This window comes from Dendrobates tinctorius, unplaced genomic scaffold, assembly GCF_039654945.1.
Source record: "Dendrobates tinctorius isolate UK_male_01 unplaced genomic scaffold, ASM3965494v1 ptg000025l, whole genome shotgun sequence".
Classification (NCBI taxonomy): domain Eukaryota; kingdom Metazoa; phylum Chordata; class Amphibia; order Anura; family Dendrobatidae; genus Dendrobates; species Dendrobates tinctorius.
This window is the reverse complement of record NW_027361693.1, coordinates 4023221-4040832: the sequence shown is the minus strand read 5'-3', so window position 1 is coordinate 4040832 and position 17612 is coordinate 4023221. Positions and strand designations below refer to the sequence as shown.

General features: G+C 39.7%; 1 protein-coding gene across 3 annotated transcripts in view; it reads left to right on the top strand.

Moving 5' to 3' along the window:
- FBXL7 (F-box and leucine rich repeat protein 7) overlaps nt 1-13630 on the top strand; it is a 356610-nt gene extending 342980 nt beyond the window's left edge. For all 3 annotated transcript variants that reach the window (XM_073569442.1, XM_073569441.1, XM_073569443.1), the window contains exon 4: nt 5906-13630. In XM_073569442.1, coding sequence (XP_073425543.1) covers nt 5906-6642 — 737 coding nt within the window. In that variant the 3' untranslated portion in view covers nt 6643-13630. The remainder of the gene's footprint in view (nt 1-5905) is intronic.
- The last annotated feature ends 3982 nt before the right edge of the window (nt 13631-17612 follow it).

The window sequence follows — 17612 nt, the reverse complement described above, 5'->3', positions numbered from 1 at the left end:
ACAGTGTGTACACGATGACGTCCTTTCGTATGGTTAGACGGCCGTAGAGCTCCGAGGAAACTGAATTTCATTGCACGATGGGGCCCATTGAGCAGGAGCATAAGAGGAGGGGTCTGACCTGGGCCTCGGTCCCCCTTTGTGCTGCTGCCCACCGGGCCCCATACAGCAGTAAGGGCAGTAATGCTCTTCAGATGGCGGTCCTGATTCTATACAATAAAACAAGTCCTAAGCTATGAACCAATAGTTTCACCTTGTAATCAGATCATTCTTTGCTCAGTTCTAAAACTTCCATTAATTGAATAACTCTTGAACTGTGGTTTCATTTTGCTGTAGCATAAGGCTAATAAGCTCTAATATTTTTCACAGTGACATACACAATCGTAAGGTCACCTCCTGTATTCCTTATGAAAAAGCCGCTGTCAGATTTCCCTGGTGGAGGCTTATCTCACCAAGAACAAAAGAATTGGCTATCTGAAATCAGACATGTTGGATCCTTATCTCCCCATCATCTTTTGGGTAAAGTGGGGAGGTCCAAATACATATTAGACTGTCAGCTGAGCATGCTGATTTATTGGTGGACGTTGTAGTGAATTTTCTATGGATATTAGGTATCAGTCTATTTAAACAGTATTGAAATCTGCTGTTATCACTGAAAATTAATTTTATCACAGCATTTTTCTGGCTTAAGAACATTTAGCTGTTTTGAGGTTGTAAGCAAAGCTTTAGCGCCCTGGTTATTTATCCTGAAATGTTTTACTAAGGCGTCTTTCACCCTCATCCTCATTTACAGCATAGTCACAGAATACAGCGATGCCTTGATCCAGCTCTCAAGTGTGTCCCATTACAGACTTTCACTTGTATAATAAGGGCTGCAGGGAACGTTAGTTTTGGGACGTGCTTCTCTTTGCTAGTTTGAGAATAATTACTGGCACAGAACCGGCGCTCACAGCTCCTCCACAATGTTTAGTTATTTCTCTTAAGAATCAATAATATTTGAAATGTAGGTACTTAGTCTAAAACACATCTGCAATAAGGCATCCCCCAACTACCATGCTTCATTTAAAATCCCAGGTCTCCATATTCATGAGCTCTGTATAAACTGATTTACAGCTTTTTGTGTACACTGTGTATAGGCACAAAGCTGCCAATCAGTGGTGGGGTCGTGGTTATACAGAGCTCAGCATTCAAAGAATTGGATATCTACAGTAGAGAAAACAAAACTGCAGCCCAGTGACACATAGCTGGAATAAGGGTATCTGCTCCTACATCATGCTGGTCTGATTTCATAGCAAAAACTTGGAGTCAGTTTTTCTATAACCTCCTCTTTGCTTTTTTTATTCTAAGTTTCAAACAACAGTGCACCAAATCTCCTGCATATTAAATGATAATATTGAGTTATGGTATTTAATAAAATTTCTTGTGGGACATCTATTATACATTGATGGTTCTACACTTAACGCACAGCGCTGTAAATGTATGGCATGATAGATGGGGCGTACACAGGAGAGGGAACTACACCATCCCCAGCAAGTGACATCTATATATTATAGGTGACACTGTACTGAAGCAGATATTTCATATCTTGGATGCCATTGTCATGAGTGACTTAGGCCCCCTTCACCCATCCGTTTTTATGTTTGTATGTGGTCTGTTTTTTAAGGACCGCAAATACGGACATACGCGAACCAATTGTATTCAATGGTGGTGCGCACATGTCAGGTTTTTCACACAGCTGAAGCTGATGTTAATAATGTGGAACAAGAGACAATACCCATAAGATTCCAAGGCTGTTAATTATGGCTCACAGCTGATTGCTTAGCCTTTCCTGGAGAATTTAATGGGGACCCGAGAAAAAAAATGATGTAGGGTCCCCTTATAAAGTCAAACCAATAAAGACTAAACTCACATCTGTGGGATGATATTAATAGCCTGGGAAGGGGTCAGAGATATTGCCAGGCAACAAACATCAGCCCTACTAGAAATGGCCCATAAGATGCACCAAATCTAGCGCATAGCCTCGCTCTTCCCACTTGCCCTGTGGTGGTGCCAAGTGGGGTTCATATTTGTGGGGTTGACGTCACCTTTGTATTGTCAAGTGACATCAAGCCCATAGCTTAGTAATGGAGAGGTGTCTATAAGACACCTCTCCATTACTAATCCACAGCAAGTATAAAGTCTTTTATTTGAAATAATACAAAACACCCTGTTCAACACATTTATTTAAAAATAAAAGATAAAGTTATATTCACATTATGCCAATTCCAGTGAAGCCCTTGTCCCCAGTAAAAAACAGAAAAAAATAAGCAATCATATACTCACCTTAAACCCATTCTCTTGAAGCCCTCGTCTTGTGTAAAAAAAAAATATTATACCATCATATCCCTCATCTGTCCGAGATACTGTCCTGTGCCGTAATCCATCTCAGCAATAACTGCTTTACAACCTGGATGATGCAAACATGTGAACGTCCGGGCTGAAGAGCAGGATACAATGACATGCTGCGAGCGCAGCTACAGTGATGAGCGGTGACATCATAGAGTTCACTGCTGGTCATTGTAGCTGCGTTCCCACACTTCACTGTGAGTGGCATGATGAACTGCAGTGACTTCAATGAGACCACCACTAGCACCGTGAGTTTTCTCACAAGACAATGATGACAGCTGCCTTCAGCAGCCGACCGGCACCAGGGAACAGCGCTAACTGTACAGTTTCGTCCCTGGCACCGGTACATGTCACACGGACAACACATGGATGTAACACACGGACACAAGGACAGTAAACACAGACAGCACACGGACTGCACATTTATGTCATATACATAGACACACACACACAAACAAACCACAGATCTCACCAGTACTGGTCTATCCTGTACAGGAATCACCAAGACGTGTGACGGAGGCCTAAGGCATCTAAGAAGTTAGATGTAGTATGGCAATCATCTTCTATGGCAATTGTAGACTTAATGAAGCGCCCCAGGTCTGCTATTTTTGTACTTCTGGGACTGGCAGAGACAGAGCCTCAGCCAGTTTTACAGTGTCATGATATTATATACTGCAGTAATATAGCATTATGTTACATCAGGAATCAATAGATCCAGAGGTATAGAAAAGGCGTGGGTAAAAATTCTCTTTCTTGCAATAGCCTTGGCTTGGTAAAAATCACTTGTGGCAACTCCGCAGTATACATCACATATTAAAGTAGCACTCCACCTAGCGATGCCCCTGAAGCGATTACCAGGTTAAATTCCCTAAATGAACTAAAAAAGAATAAAAATTACACATAATTGGTTTAGCCGTATTTGTAGTAATCTGCATTAGAAAATTGATGTGTCCCTTATCCCTTATAATGGAAAAAAAACCTAAATGCCAAAAGTTTGTTCTTTTATTTTTCTCAAAAAATGAAAAAGTAATAAAAAGTGTGGATGTACCTCATAATACTAATTAGAAATACAACATGTTCCACTGAAAAACAAGCTTTCATAAAAACAAAAAAAAACTCGATTAGCAGCATAAAGTTAACAATTTTATCACATAGCGAACACCTTAAGTACCTAATCAAAAAAAGTACTGTAGAATAGCTGTGGTTCTTCTACACTCACTAGAATAATACAAGATTGTGCCATCAAAAACACAACTCATCATCACGCAGAAATTTGTGCCTTCATACATCTACAGTCATGACCAAAAGTTTTGGCACTCTTGAAATTGTTCCAGAAAATGAAGAAATTCTCCCAGATAGTTATTGCAATTACACCTGTTTTGTTATATTAATATTTATTTCCTTTGTGTGTATTGTAACAACATAGAAAAAGACAAATTGAACCTAATTTCGTACAAAAACCCAAAAATGGGCTTGACAAAATTGTTGGCATCTTTACAAAAATGTGGGTAAACAACTTTGTATGTCATTGTTGTTCAATCTCACCTGTGGCAAGTAACATGTGTGGGCAATATGAAAATCACACCTGAAACCAGATAAAAAGGGTAAACGTTGACTCAAGCTTTGCATTGTCTGTCTTTGTGTGCCACACTAAGCAAGGAGAACAGAAAGAGGAGAAGAGAACTGTCTGAGGACTTGAGATCCAAAATTGTTTCAAAATATCAACAATCTCAAGGTTGCAATACAGGATAGTCTGGATGGTGGATAAATAGCTCCAATCAAGTTCCCAAGAAATTTGGGCTGTCCTGCAGGCTCAAGGTGCATCAGTGTCATCGCAAACTATGGCAGGAGACCCAGGAGGAGCAGACTGCTGACACAAAAAAATAAAAATTCTAGACTGCAATTTGCCAAAATTTACATAAGTAAGCCAATATCATTCTGGGAAAGCGTCATATGGACAGATGAGACCAAGATAGTGCATTTTGGTAAAGTACATCATTGTACTGTTTACTGAAAATGAAATGAGGCCTACAAAGAAAAGAACAATGTACCTACAGTCAAATGTGGTGGAACTTCAAAGATGCACTTGGTGCCTTGACTGTGTGCAAGACATCATAAAATCTGAAGATTACCAAAGGATTTTGGGTTGCAGTGTAGTGCCCAGTGTCAGACTGGGTTTGCATCCTAGGTCATCGGTCTAACAGCAAGACAATGACCCTAAACATACTTCAAGAAGTACCAAGAAATGGATGGAAACGAAGTTCTGGAGAGTTCTGAAGTGGCCAGCAATGAGTCCGGATCTAAATCCCATTAATCACCTTTTGAGAAATCTTGAAATTGCTTTTGTGAGAAGGCATCCTTCAAATATGAGAGAATTGGAGCAGTTTGCAAAAGAAGAGTGGTCCAAAATTCCAGTTGAGAGGTGTAAGGAGCTTGTTGATGGTTACAGTGATTTTATTGGATTTATTTATTCCAAAGAGTGTGCCAACAAATATTAAGTTGATGGATGGTGCCAACAATTTTGTTCGGCCCATTTTTGGGGGTTTTGTGTGAAATTATGTGCAATTTGCCTATTTTTCTCAGTTTTTTTGTGTTGTTCCAATACACAGAAAGGAAATAAAAATGTGTATAACAAAACGTATTATTGCATTAATCTTCTGGGAGAAAAACTTCATTTTCTGGAACAATTTCAAGGGGGCCAACACTTTCATTCATGACTGCATATCAAGTTCCAGCACTCTTAATAGCTATATCCACAATGGTTGACTGCCCGCTTCACTGCCTGAAGTCACGCAGAATTGAGGTTGTCAGTTAAACAGGAGGTTGGGGAATAGACCTGGAGTGACAGACTCCTCAGTATTCAGGATCTCTCGAAAACTATGGGCGAATAGCTGCTCTCATTTTATGGTTATGTTGACTTTTTTTCTGATGTGCTAAATAGTCTATTGTGTACAACAGTGGATGTTCCAGAAATTAAATGCCCGTGTAATACATTATGGAATATATAGTAATGTCAATATATTATTTACATCAGAATACCCCTTCAAGTTTTATATGGCCCTTGGTACAATCAAAAATTTGGCACTCAGCTTAAAAAATGTGTACCTCTGCTTATGGGGAGGAGAGAGGAGCGGAAGAAGAAACCAAGCAAAGGGAGATAAATAAAAATTATGCTGAGCTTTTTAAGAAATCTTTTACCTCAACCCAAAGCTGGATTCACATGCATGCTGCTCACTACTGATATATATATATTGTCCTCCATGCTGCTTCTGTTTCTGTGTGTGTACTGAAAAGACACTGAAGATCAGACATCCATCTTTTTCCACACCTGCCTAAAACTTTTGTACCCTATTGTATATGATAATAATAATAATCTTTATATGATGATGGCTCTTGATATAAACAATATATTAACTAGCTTTATTGGTCTCACTATATATAGGGTTGAACATATTATTTTTGCTCTATGAGTTAATTTGCATGTGTTAAGCAATACAATAATATATGTTTGTTTCTTCTGCAGGTTGCTCTAAAGTAACTTGTATCAGCTTGACTCGTGAAGCTTCCATAAAGCTGTCTCCAATGCATGGTAAACAGATATCCATCCGTTATTTGGACATGACGGACTGTTTTGTGCTGGAAGACGAGGGGCTCCACACGATCGCAGCTCACTGCACTCAGCTCACTCACCTCTACCTGCGTCGCTGCATCCGTATCACTGATGAAGGTCTGCGATATATTATGATATATTGTACATCCATCAAAGAATTAAGTGTGAGTGACTGTCGTTTTGTGAGTGACTTTGGCATGCGAGAAATTGCCAAACTGGAGTCTCGTCTGCGGTACCTAAGCATAGCCCACTGTGGGAGGATAACAGATGTGGGCATCCGATACATTGCCAAGTACTGCAGCAAGCTCCGGTACCTCAATGCTCGAGGTTGTGAAGGCATCACAGATCATGGGGTGGAGTACCTTGCAAAAAATTGCACAAAACTGAAATCTTTGGATATTGGCAAATGCCCGCTGGTTTCAGACATTGGTTTGGAGTTTTTAGCCCTGAACTGCTTTAACCTAAAACGCCTGAGCCTGAAGTCTTGTGAGAGCATCACGGGTCAGGGCCTACAGATCGTTGCTGCCAATTGCTTTGATCTGCAGATGCTAAATGTCCAGGACTGTGAAGTGTCAGTGGATGCTCTTCGCTTTGTCAAACGCCACTGTAAAAGATGCATCATTGAACACACGAATCCTGCGTTCTTCTGAGAAATCATGTAAATCTTACCGTATTTCCAGTATTAAAGCCACATAACAAGAGAAGAACTCCCACAGTCTTCACATTTTCTGCTTAAGGTTATGTTTTTTTATGTCATATCAGAAAAGATCACTGGTTACTTTTGTTATATTGTTCACCTGTCATTCAGATATTGACGTGTTATTGTTAGATGAGATGAATGCATAATATGTGTTCCCGTCTGCTTTATACCAGCCATTGCCAATGTCTGACTAGGGAAACCTTCCATGGTGACCATGTATTACAGAACACAACTAGAGTGGAGGAACATATGTCCCTCAATAATGTTATATAGTAAAGACCCTAAACAATGTTTCTTCATAACTTTCATTGGTAAGTCCATAAAATACACACATACTGGGCCGGTTTCACCCCCCGACATTCACTGCCTGTGTATGGACCATGATGTCTGGAGCAGTAGCTGGTCTCCTGACCTGAGGCATAGATAAAGCTGTTGAGGTTGGGTCAAGAGACCATCAGCTGATCTGGACATTACGGTCCAACAGTGAATGTCAGGTGGGTAAAACCCCCTTATAACTGTTTGTTCGGCACCTTCATCTTAGAACTTTCATTAGCTTTTACGATGTGCAATACATTTCCTACGCACATTCCGACATATACTGTATGTCCAATATAGGGTTTCATATAGTGTTTCATAAATCAGACTATGCTGAAAGAGTATCCGGTTGGCATATGTTTGGCCAGTATATGAAGGTACACCATTGCCTGAATTCTGAAAAGCACAGCTGAGCCCTAAAATCTTATACTATATATTGTTTGCATTATTTGGCACATATAGGCATTAGGTCACAATCAACGAATCCCTTAATGTAGTGAGGATGTGTTCCAATCAGTCAAAAGCAGATAAGGCGGTATTGTTAATGAAATGTGCCTTACTGCTTGCTATGGGCTTGGTCAGATGTAGCATTTTTTGTGTATGAAATAAATGCTGCATTTGACAGTAGCAGCAAAGTAAATGAGATTTCTAAAACCTTCTCAGTGTTGCTGCATGTAAAATCTTTCAGCGTTTTTGCTGCGTTTTTTCACCCATTCAAATTCATGCACGCAAAACTCACCGAAAATGTCTAAAAAATGCATAAAAATCATGTATAATGTACAGGCGTGTTTTCTGACAACGCTTTAGTACAGAAAAAACGCTGCAAAAAAGCATTGTGTAAACTTACCCAATAGAAAGTTTATCCACTGCCCCAACTTAATCCTGCTCACAAAGCTGCAGTTTGTGACAGTGTGTAAGTGTGAGGCTAGGGTCTCACGATCATATGTTCTCCATCCGAGAAAAACAGTCTGATTGTGCTAATCGCACTCTGACCAGAGTGAGATCTCTTTTTCTCGGATGTGGAGAACAATTAAAAAAAAAATTGTCAATCTTCTTCATTCAGTCTATCCGTGAAAGTCGGACTGCATTAAGATGGGTACACAGACCCATAAACATGATTAGGCAAATCGTGCATTCTACAATATTTTTCCTTGGACGAATAACATGGGGATGAGTGCTGCCCCTCAGAACAATGGATAGCACTCGTCCAATTTTTAGGGTCGTGTGCACGATCCCTAAGGCTCTCTCTGTATTAGTGTGCTGCTGTGTACACTATTTGGGGAGCCAGAATTGGTCAGGAGGACAGGTTTTTAACCTTCAAATGACATTTATCGACAGCAATCAAAGGTCTTAAAAGTAATGATGAATTTTACTTTATCAGAAACTCCTAGAGTTTTTTCTCATACAATGATTATGCCGTATTCACATCTGGCTAGAGAATCCCTTTAATTTTTGATGTGTCTAGATGATGAAGAGAAAAGCAAAATCTCTGTCTATCAATTTCATAAAAAAATAAACATTCCTGATTCCCAGTATGGCCGTCAGATTTTAAAATCCATTTAGAGAAATGCGTTTTATTATTTCACTCTTTTATGTTACACGTTTAAGACCGTTAAAAAAACAAAGTTTTAGAATTAAAAATCATTAATGGATGATGCCACGGTGACAGATTTGCTAAGCAACTTTCAGAAAACAAATGAAGGCTTTTTTGAGCACTGGTGGAAATTATTAGGGCAGAGCTCAGGTGGGAGAGGCAGTTTTCCCTTTTTATTATATATATATATATATATACATGATGTGACTACATTTGCTATAGCCACCAGTCCTGTCCACAGATGGAGGATACATACAATATCAGTGATATTCACAAGACAAGTTCATTTTTCTTCCAGTTCTTTAGTTTCGATTTTTGACAGATTGTAATGTATTGGATACAGTTCTCTGGGGTTTGTAATGAGTTAGTACACAGATTCCCATCCCCTATTCCAGTATGCTGTAGTGGGTGCAGAAATGCAGCTCTGTGCTAATTAGGAAGGCAATCAATCACTCTGCCGTGTCTACCACCTCACTTTTCTACGTCCTCTTCTATTTCCTTAAAATAAGCATAATATTTTCATTTGTTATGACTCCAAATGGGAAAATGTTCTCCAGATCAGTGGAATAAATATGCTCTTATGTGACCCCCTTAATATGTAAACCCACTTCTGCATGTTATTTCGCATTCTGCCTCCCAAACTACTAACGATGCTGGTTGTGGGAACTTACAAACTAGTGGGAACATACCTTCCTGATCATTTATAGCGTTAGAACAACAAAGAAAATCTAATGTATTTATTTTTGATTGCCAAGTCCAGTGTCCATTTGTGGCACTAAATTCCCTCACCTCCGCTGTACATTCCATGGCTGGACCATGCTGTGGACATTGAGCCTAAGTAACCTATTAAATCTTACGTATCAGCTGCGACTCATACACAATGTTGTCACTTGCTTTTAGATAGGACCTTTCAATGAATTGTTTAAAGGGAGCGTGTCGCCAGGTTTTCCCCATATTGAGTATGGCCAGCACCTGTAAGCCCTCATATACAGCATTCCCCTCTGCAAGGCAAAAAAATAGCTTTCATTATACGCATCTATGGTGTGGTCCAGTCCGATGGGCATCTTTGGACTTATCCGGCACCTCCTCTCTTCTTGTGATTGCCATCTTCATTCCCTGCTTCATGTGGATGATGCGTCCTACATCATCTACACAACGTCCTCTATCGCCATCCTGTGCAGGTGCACTACTCTCTGCTCTGACAAGGGCACAGCTAAGTATTGTAGTGCGCATGCACTGGCTCTCTTTGGCCTTTCCCGCACATGCACATTAGAGTAGTTTGCTCTGCTCTCGGGAGGACAAAGAAGTGCGCCTGCATAGGAGCGCAATGGAGGACACTGTGTGGTTGATGTGTCATCCACATGATGCAGGGAAGAAGGACATAAATTCAGGAAGAAGGCTATTGTATGAAGAGAAAAAGCACTGGATCAAGACCAGATTTGCCCATCAGACAAGAATGCTGTATATGACAGCTTACGGGTGCTGGCCATACTTTACATGGGGAAAACATGGTGACAGGTTCCCAATAATCTATATTGATATCCTCCTCCAATTGTCCCTGCTCCACTGATACTTGAACAACCTTTCCTTTTCTTCTGTGCCATTCCTCTCCAAAGTTATGCCTTCCCAGTTATAGCCATGCAATTTTCCCTTCAGCCAAGTGGGCGTATACCACACAACCTATTTGTGACCATTTGCTTTTTCTCTGTTTATGATGTCTGATCAAAACATGACCACATGTAGAACATGCCCAGTTGGATGAAGGGAAAATTTACACCATTATTACCAGGGGGCATAACTTTTGAACCGAGGGGCACAAAAGAAAAAGAAAAACTGTTTCAGAATCAATGGGACAGTACCAACTGTAGGAGGTACTCACATTATTTAAAAAAAAAATCAATGAAAAGTTCTCTTTATGTACTCTACATGGCATAGTGGATTAGTAGACAGAAGCCATCTGACAGACTCTAGTGTGTGATGTCAATGTTCTTTTATGAATGTTATAGCAGTAACCTCTCCTTGTCTTCTCTTGCTGAGAGCGCCCACCAGCCTTCTCACTAGGCAGAGTGTATAGGCCACATTTAATCTACTCGTAAATCTCTGTTCAAACCACATTTTGGGGACTTACTTTCATCATCTGCATATATAGAGTGGAACAAAATGTAAGTCACTGACATATTTGCCATTAACTTGTGAAACCCTTATATTAAAAATCATAGTTCGCTATGATATCAATACAGATAAAAACATGAACCACCATATACTGGCCAAATGTACGCCAAAAATACTCTTTCAGTATATGTTTGGCTAATAAATAGGCATGCCTGTGTGTAACCAAGGAAGGTCTTCTGGCATTAACACAATAAAAGAAATAAATGATTGTGTTTTTCAAAAAAAAAAAATTACAAACTGAAATATTCAGATTATTAGACAGATTTTATGTAGCATAGTTAGTGGGAAACTTATAGTCAATTGATAATGAACACGTCTCAGAAGGATCAGCTTTGTCCAATCTAAACTTTCCAATATAAAGTGGATAAAGTGGATACCATGTATTAATATTGTAGTAGGATGGGTTTATTCACTAGTCAACGGAAATAAAATGGTGCAAGTGGCATATTGAATTTTGTGCAATTTTATAGGCATACAAGAAATATTTCTTTTTGTGGTTCCATACTAAAAGAATGAGAAATATGAACAAAACCTTTGCATAGTTTCCTCATTTTCCGAGAGGACACTTACAAAATGGTCACAAATTTACATAAAACTTCTAAATCACAATTCTAAAAAACTGTTTAGTAATTTGGTAAAATTACACAGGGGCCAAAGGGAAAAATGCTGGCACTACCACCACACACAGTTACATAAAAACAAAGGATCAAATAAAATATATCCAGATTACAATAGCAATGTCTTGAGGTGCTCAGCTTGACACTTTTAGAAAATTCGTGAAAATTCATAGGAGAGCAAGAGAAGCGGCACTCACCACCAGCAATTTCAGTAACATGCACTTTATCTTGGTCACAGAGTTGCAGATAGGCATCAGTGCATTTTGGAATGACTGTGGTGTGAGCTGGATGAAGTGTGTACTCACGTAAACAGCTGTTGCTCATTGCAACTGCCTTCCACCCTGTGACTGAAATAAAGTGATACACTTTTACTGAAATTTTTGGTGGTGAGTGCCGCTTCTCTTACTCTCCTCTGAATTTTCATCATTTGGTAAATTGCTCTAACCTCTCATCATATTCTTTTTCTGTATGTTTATTATGAGACCAAAAAATATCTCTCCAACTCCTCATTTTTCAACGTTCCATTAACAACAATAATTGATTGTTGCATTGTTGCATTTTATCCACATGGCAAATTGTTTAAGAAAACCTAGATATTAGAATACATTCTGGAAGGTCATTGTTATGAAGACACACCAGCATCAGGCCAGTGATCTCCATGTATGATCCACTGCTGGGCCAAATACGAAGTGCCTTATGTAGATTCAATGAATCTTTAAATCATCCTTTTCGTATGTGAGGATGGCGTTCACATGGAAAGAAAAATATTTTATAGATGTACAGTCTTATTATATAGTCATGATAGACAGCGTTAATCTACTTATTTCTATCCATATGACGAGTAGTTACATGAACTCCATGCCAAATAACTCCTTATTGTCCTTATCGTCCAGGATTCGTGTATTTCCTATCGCTTTTGGATCCAGAGTGATTGCTTTGATCAGTATTCCCATTTCTCACATTTGGAGCGTATCCACAGACTATGCAATAAAAGTCTGATAGAAGTGAGTCCCAAATTGATATACCGTAATTTTTGGACTTTTCAAAGCAATTTACTCCCGATTTCTGGCAAATTTGCTTTGATGAACAGGGCCTATATATGTCATTTATTCTGGACTTGAATGTGGCTGTTGATAAATCTATTTTTTTTTTTCAATTACCACCGTCTAGTTAGCCATTTACAACCTTCTTGCTTAATACACAGAAGAAAAAATAGAGAAAAAAATGATATAGGGCTCAGAGAAAATTGTCTACAATGCTTGAAACAACCAATCAAAGCTTAGATTTCATTTCATAAACCCCTCTGGGTAAAATAAAAACGTATAGGTTCCTACAAGCAATCTATTTTTCAGTTAGGCTTGCATGTGATAGTCAGGGTATGTTCACACACAGCGTTTCTGTTTTTTTTCTGCATCCAAAACCTACTCTCTTTGCAGTAAATACACGGCATTCAAAATGCCCGTTTTGCAGCTTTTTGTGGTGCTTTTTGCCACTTTTTTGCAGCGTTTTTGGGTGCAGATTACATATGTGCTTTGTTCACAGTATATGATTAATAAAGATGATTTTGTAATGTTTACCAATAATGCTTCAAAAACGTTTCTTGCATTCTTTGCAACATTTTTTCACTTCCTCATTGCAAAACCCGGAAATAATTAATATGCTGCAGATTTTAAAAAAAACACTGCTGTTCCCAAATTCAGTCAGGAGAAAAGCCAAGCGCATGTATGAGATTTCTGAAATCTTGTAGCCTTTGCTTATTCTGGAAAGCGCTGCTTAAAGAAAATACGAAAACGCGGCATGTGAACATAGCCTTACAGTCCAGTAAGTTTTCAGTGGTTGATATAATATGTTTAGGATCAGTCACCAAATTAATGCTTGGTGCTATACTGTGTATGTTCTGTTGATATGTAAAAGTAAAAAAAAATCTGACATTCACAAATAATGTATACAAACGATTTTCTTCCTAGCACGACTTGCGCAATAAAATAGTTTTACTTGCTCGGGATAAATGACACAATGGTAAATCTCAATGATAATTATATAAAGATGTACATAGAGGAAACCTGGTTATATCACAATGCATATAGGAAATCCAAATGTAAAAAGTATTTAATTTTTCATCATCTAGTTATGTTAATGTTCCAATATCCTGTCTTGACTTCATCATGTTTAGCTGTTCTATTGTTTTAATGATATGTGATGTTCTTATAAAACTGCACAAATACATTTTAAATGCTTCAGTTCAGATTTTGTCATTTATTTTTCTTCCCTCGGTTGTAGGAATTTCATGCATTGTTAGGAACACAATATGATAGTCAAATCCTGAACGCAATAGAAGCCAGGCTACAAACAAAGATGTGATATATTTACTTAGAAATCACATTTTTATTAAAAATAGAACAAGGGAAGATAAAGCCCCCGTTACACACTGCGATATCGCTAGCAATATCGCTGTAAAGTCACCGATTTTGTGACGTTGCAGCGATATTGCTAGCGACATCGCTGTGTCTGATGCTTACCTCCGACCGGCTCCCCCGCTGGTTATTGCTGATCGCGCGAGAAGCTGCTGGACCATTCCTCGTCGTCCACTTCCTGCGGCGCTTCCTGCTGTGACGATGAGCGACGCGTGGAGCCGGGCGGGAGGACGCAGGATCGCCGCGTCTGACAGGTAAGTAGCGATCCCCGTCCCCTGCGATGTCGCTGGTGAGATCTGCCTGAGTGGCAGCTCACTAGCGACCACCTAGCGATTCACCAGCGATCCTGACCGCGTCATATCGCTGGTCGGGATCGCTGGTGAGTCGCTAGGTGTAACGGTACCCTTAGAAACTTTGTTAGATATCTTATTAGCCTTATCAGTCACTTTTGTCTCCTGCCGTTATTGCTCACTCTCAAAAACTGCTTACATTTTTTGTAGGGTTTCTACTTACACAGCTGCGGTTGAGGTAGGCTGGTTTATTACAACTTCATATACAAATAAAGAACTTGGCACTCAACTTCAGAAATAATTTTTGTATAGTTTAATGCAGCCAAAATAAAACGTTTCAGCCAGAGTTGGCCTTCATCAGTTGCAGACTGCAATAGAATGCTAGTCGGCTGGGGGATACCGCGTCGCTGCAGGCCGTGCACTATTCCTACTACTTCCAGATAAACAGCATACAGCACCGGCGTTCTTACCAGTGCTGCTCTTACTATATTACTGCATTTAAAGTGATTTGGTGCATTTTCTTCACACTTCTTTCATTTAGACACCAAGCATTCTATTGCAGTCTGCAACTGATGAAGGCCAAGTGTGGCTGAAACGTTTTATTTTGGCTGTATTAAACTACAGAAAAATTATTTCTGAAGTTGAGTGCCAAGTTTTTTATTTGCGCACAAGGTGTGGGGACCTACTTGTGCACCTTCTTAAGTAGTGCATACGGTGTTCTTCTATTAAAACTTCATAAACCGCTCAGCATAGCCAAACAAAAAGACAGCCTTTTCTGACCCAGAGTGAAAACAGAAAGTAAATAGTCCATACAGTAGTGTGGGCTCACCCACTCAGGTTAGTCCAGCTCCTGACACCTTTAGCAAACACGAGCAACACTGGAAGTCAACATACCTCCAAACACTGAATGGACAACTCGTCTCCTTTTTATCTGCCATACCACGCCCCCTGGGTGGGGATATGTGAGCAGTAGAGTTGAGCGATACCGTCCGATACTTCAAAGTATCGTATCGGATGGTATCGGCCGATCTTTAAAAAAAGTATCGGTATCGCCGATTCCGATACCGGAAGTCCCATTCAAGTCTATGGGACTTCCGGTATCGGAATAAGAAAAACCCTTTCCTGCCCTTGTACAGCCTCTCTGGGGTCTGTACGGGCCTTTCGGGGGGCTGTGCCGGCCTGCCAGGGGGTCTGTGCAGGCTCCGGTGGTCTGTGCCGGCCTGCCGGTGGTCTGTGCAGGCTCCGGGGGGCTGTGCCGGCCTGCCGGGGGGCTGTGCCGGCCTGCCGGGGGGCTGTGCAGGCTCCGGGGGGCTGTGCCGGCCTGCCGGGGGGCTGTGCCGGCCTGCCGGGGGGCTGTGCCGGCCTGCCGGTGGTCTGTGCAGGCTCCGGGGGTCTGTGCAGGCATCGTCCGATGGGACTACAAGTCCCATCGGGCGATGCCTGCTACCATGACAGTGATTGACACATTAGCCAATGATGGGACAGTAGTAGTCCCATCATCCGGCTAATGTGTTAAATGTAAAAAAAAAAAAAAAAAAAATTACATGCTACATACATACAACATGCATACTACATACATGCTACATTCATACTACATACTACATACATGCTACATTCATACTACATAAATACTACATGCAACATACATACTACATATATACTACATGCATGCTACATACATACTGCATGCTACATACATACTACATATATACTACATACATACTACATGCATGCTACATGCATGCTACATGCTACATACATAACACATATATACTACATGCATGCTACATACATACTACATGCTACATACATACTACATATATACTACATGCATGCTACATACTACATGCTACATACATACTACATATATACTACATGCATGCTACATACATACTGCATGCTACATGCATGCTACATACATACTACATACATACTACATGCTACATACATACTACATATATACTACATGCATGCTACATACATACTACATGCTACATACATACTACATATATACTACATGCATGCTACATACTACATGCTACATACATACTACATATATACTACATGCATGCTACATACATACTACATGCATGCTACATACATACTACATGCTACATACATACCACATACATACTACATATATACTACATGCATGCTACATACATACTGCATGCTACATGCATGCTACATACATACTACATACATACTACATGCTACATACATACCACATATATACTACATACATACAATACATTCATACAATACATACATAGACATACAGTACATATAACATAGAGTAACATACTTACCAATACTTGTCACATTGTTCCCCGAAGCCATTGTCTTTTCCGGAATAAATATTAACATAACAAACCACAAAAATACTCACCCACGATCCGAAGCAGTCCACGAGTGTGTCCCACGACGATCTTGGGTAGAGAACTGCAGCATCAGCTGTTGCTGCCGTTCTCTACGGGCTGCAGGAATCCAATGACGGAAGGTAGGTATCCTTCCGCACTGTATTCCTCCGCCACTTAAAAAAAAAAAAAGTCCCTAGTCTCACTTTATGCCATTGCTGTGTGGGAAATTCCCACGCAACAATGGCATAAAGTGAGACTAGGGACTTTTTTTTTTTAAGTGGCGGAGGAATACAGTGCGGAAGGATACCTACCTTCCGTCATTGGATTCCTGCAGCCCGTAGAGAACGGCAGCATCATCTGATGCTGCAGTTCTCTACCCAAGATCGTCGTGGGACACACTCGTGGACTGCTTCGGATCGTGGGTGAGTATTTTTGTGGTTTGTTATGTTAATATTTATTCCGGAAAAGACAATGGCTTCGGGGAACAATGTGACAAGTATTGGTAAGTATGTTACTCTATGTTATATGTACTGTATGTCTATGTATGTATTGTATGAATGTATTGTATGTATGTAGTATATATGTGGTATGTATGTAGCATGTAGTATGTATGTAGTATGTATGTAGCATGCATGTAGCATGTAGTATGTATGTAGCATGCATGTAGCATGTAGTATGTATGTAGCATGCATGTAGTATATATGTAGTATGTATGTAGCATGCATGTAGTATATATGTAGCATGTATGTAGTATGTATGTGGTATGTATGTAGCATGTAGTATGTATGTAGCATGCATGTAGTATATATGTAGTATGTATGTAGCATGTAGTATGTATGTAGTATGTATGTAGTATGTATGTGGTATGTATGTAGCATGTAGTATGTATGTAGCATGCATGTAGTATATATGTAGTATGTATGTAGCATGTAGTATGTATGTAGTATGTATGTAGTATGTATGTGGTATGTATGTAGCATGTAGTATGTATGTAGCATGCATGTAGTATATATGTAGTATGTAGTATGTATGTAGTATGTATGTGGTATGTATGTAGCATGTAGTATGTATGTAGCATGCATGTAGCATGCATGTAGTATGTATGTAGCATGCATGTAGTATGTATGTAGCATGCATGTAGTATGTATGTAGTATGTA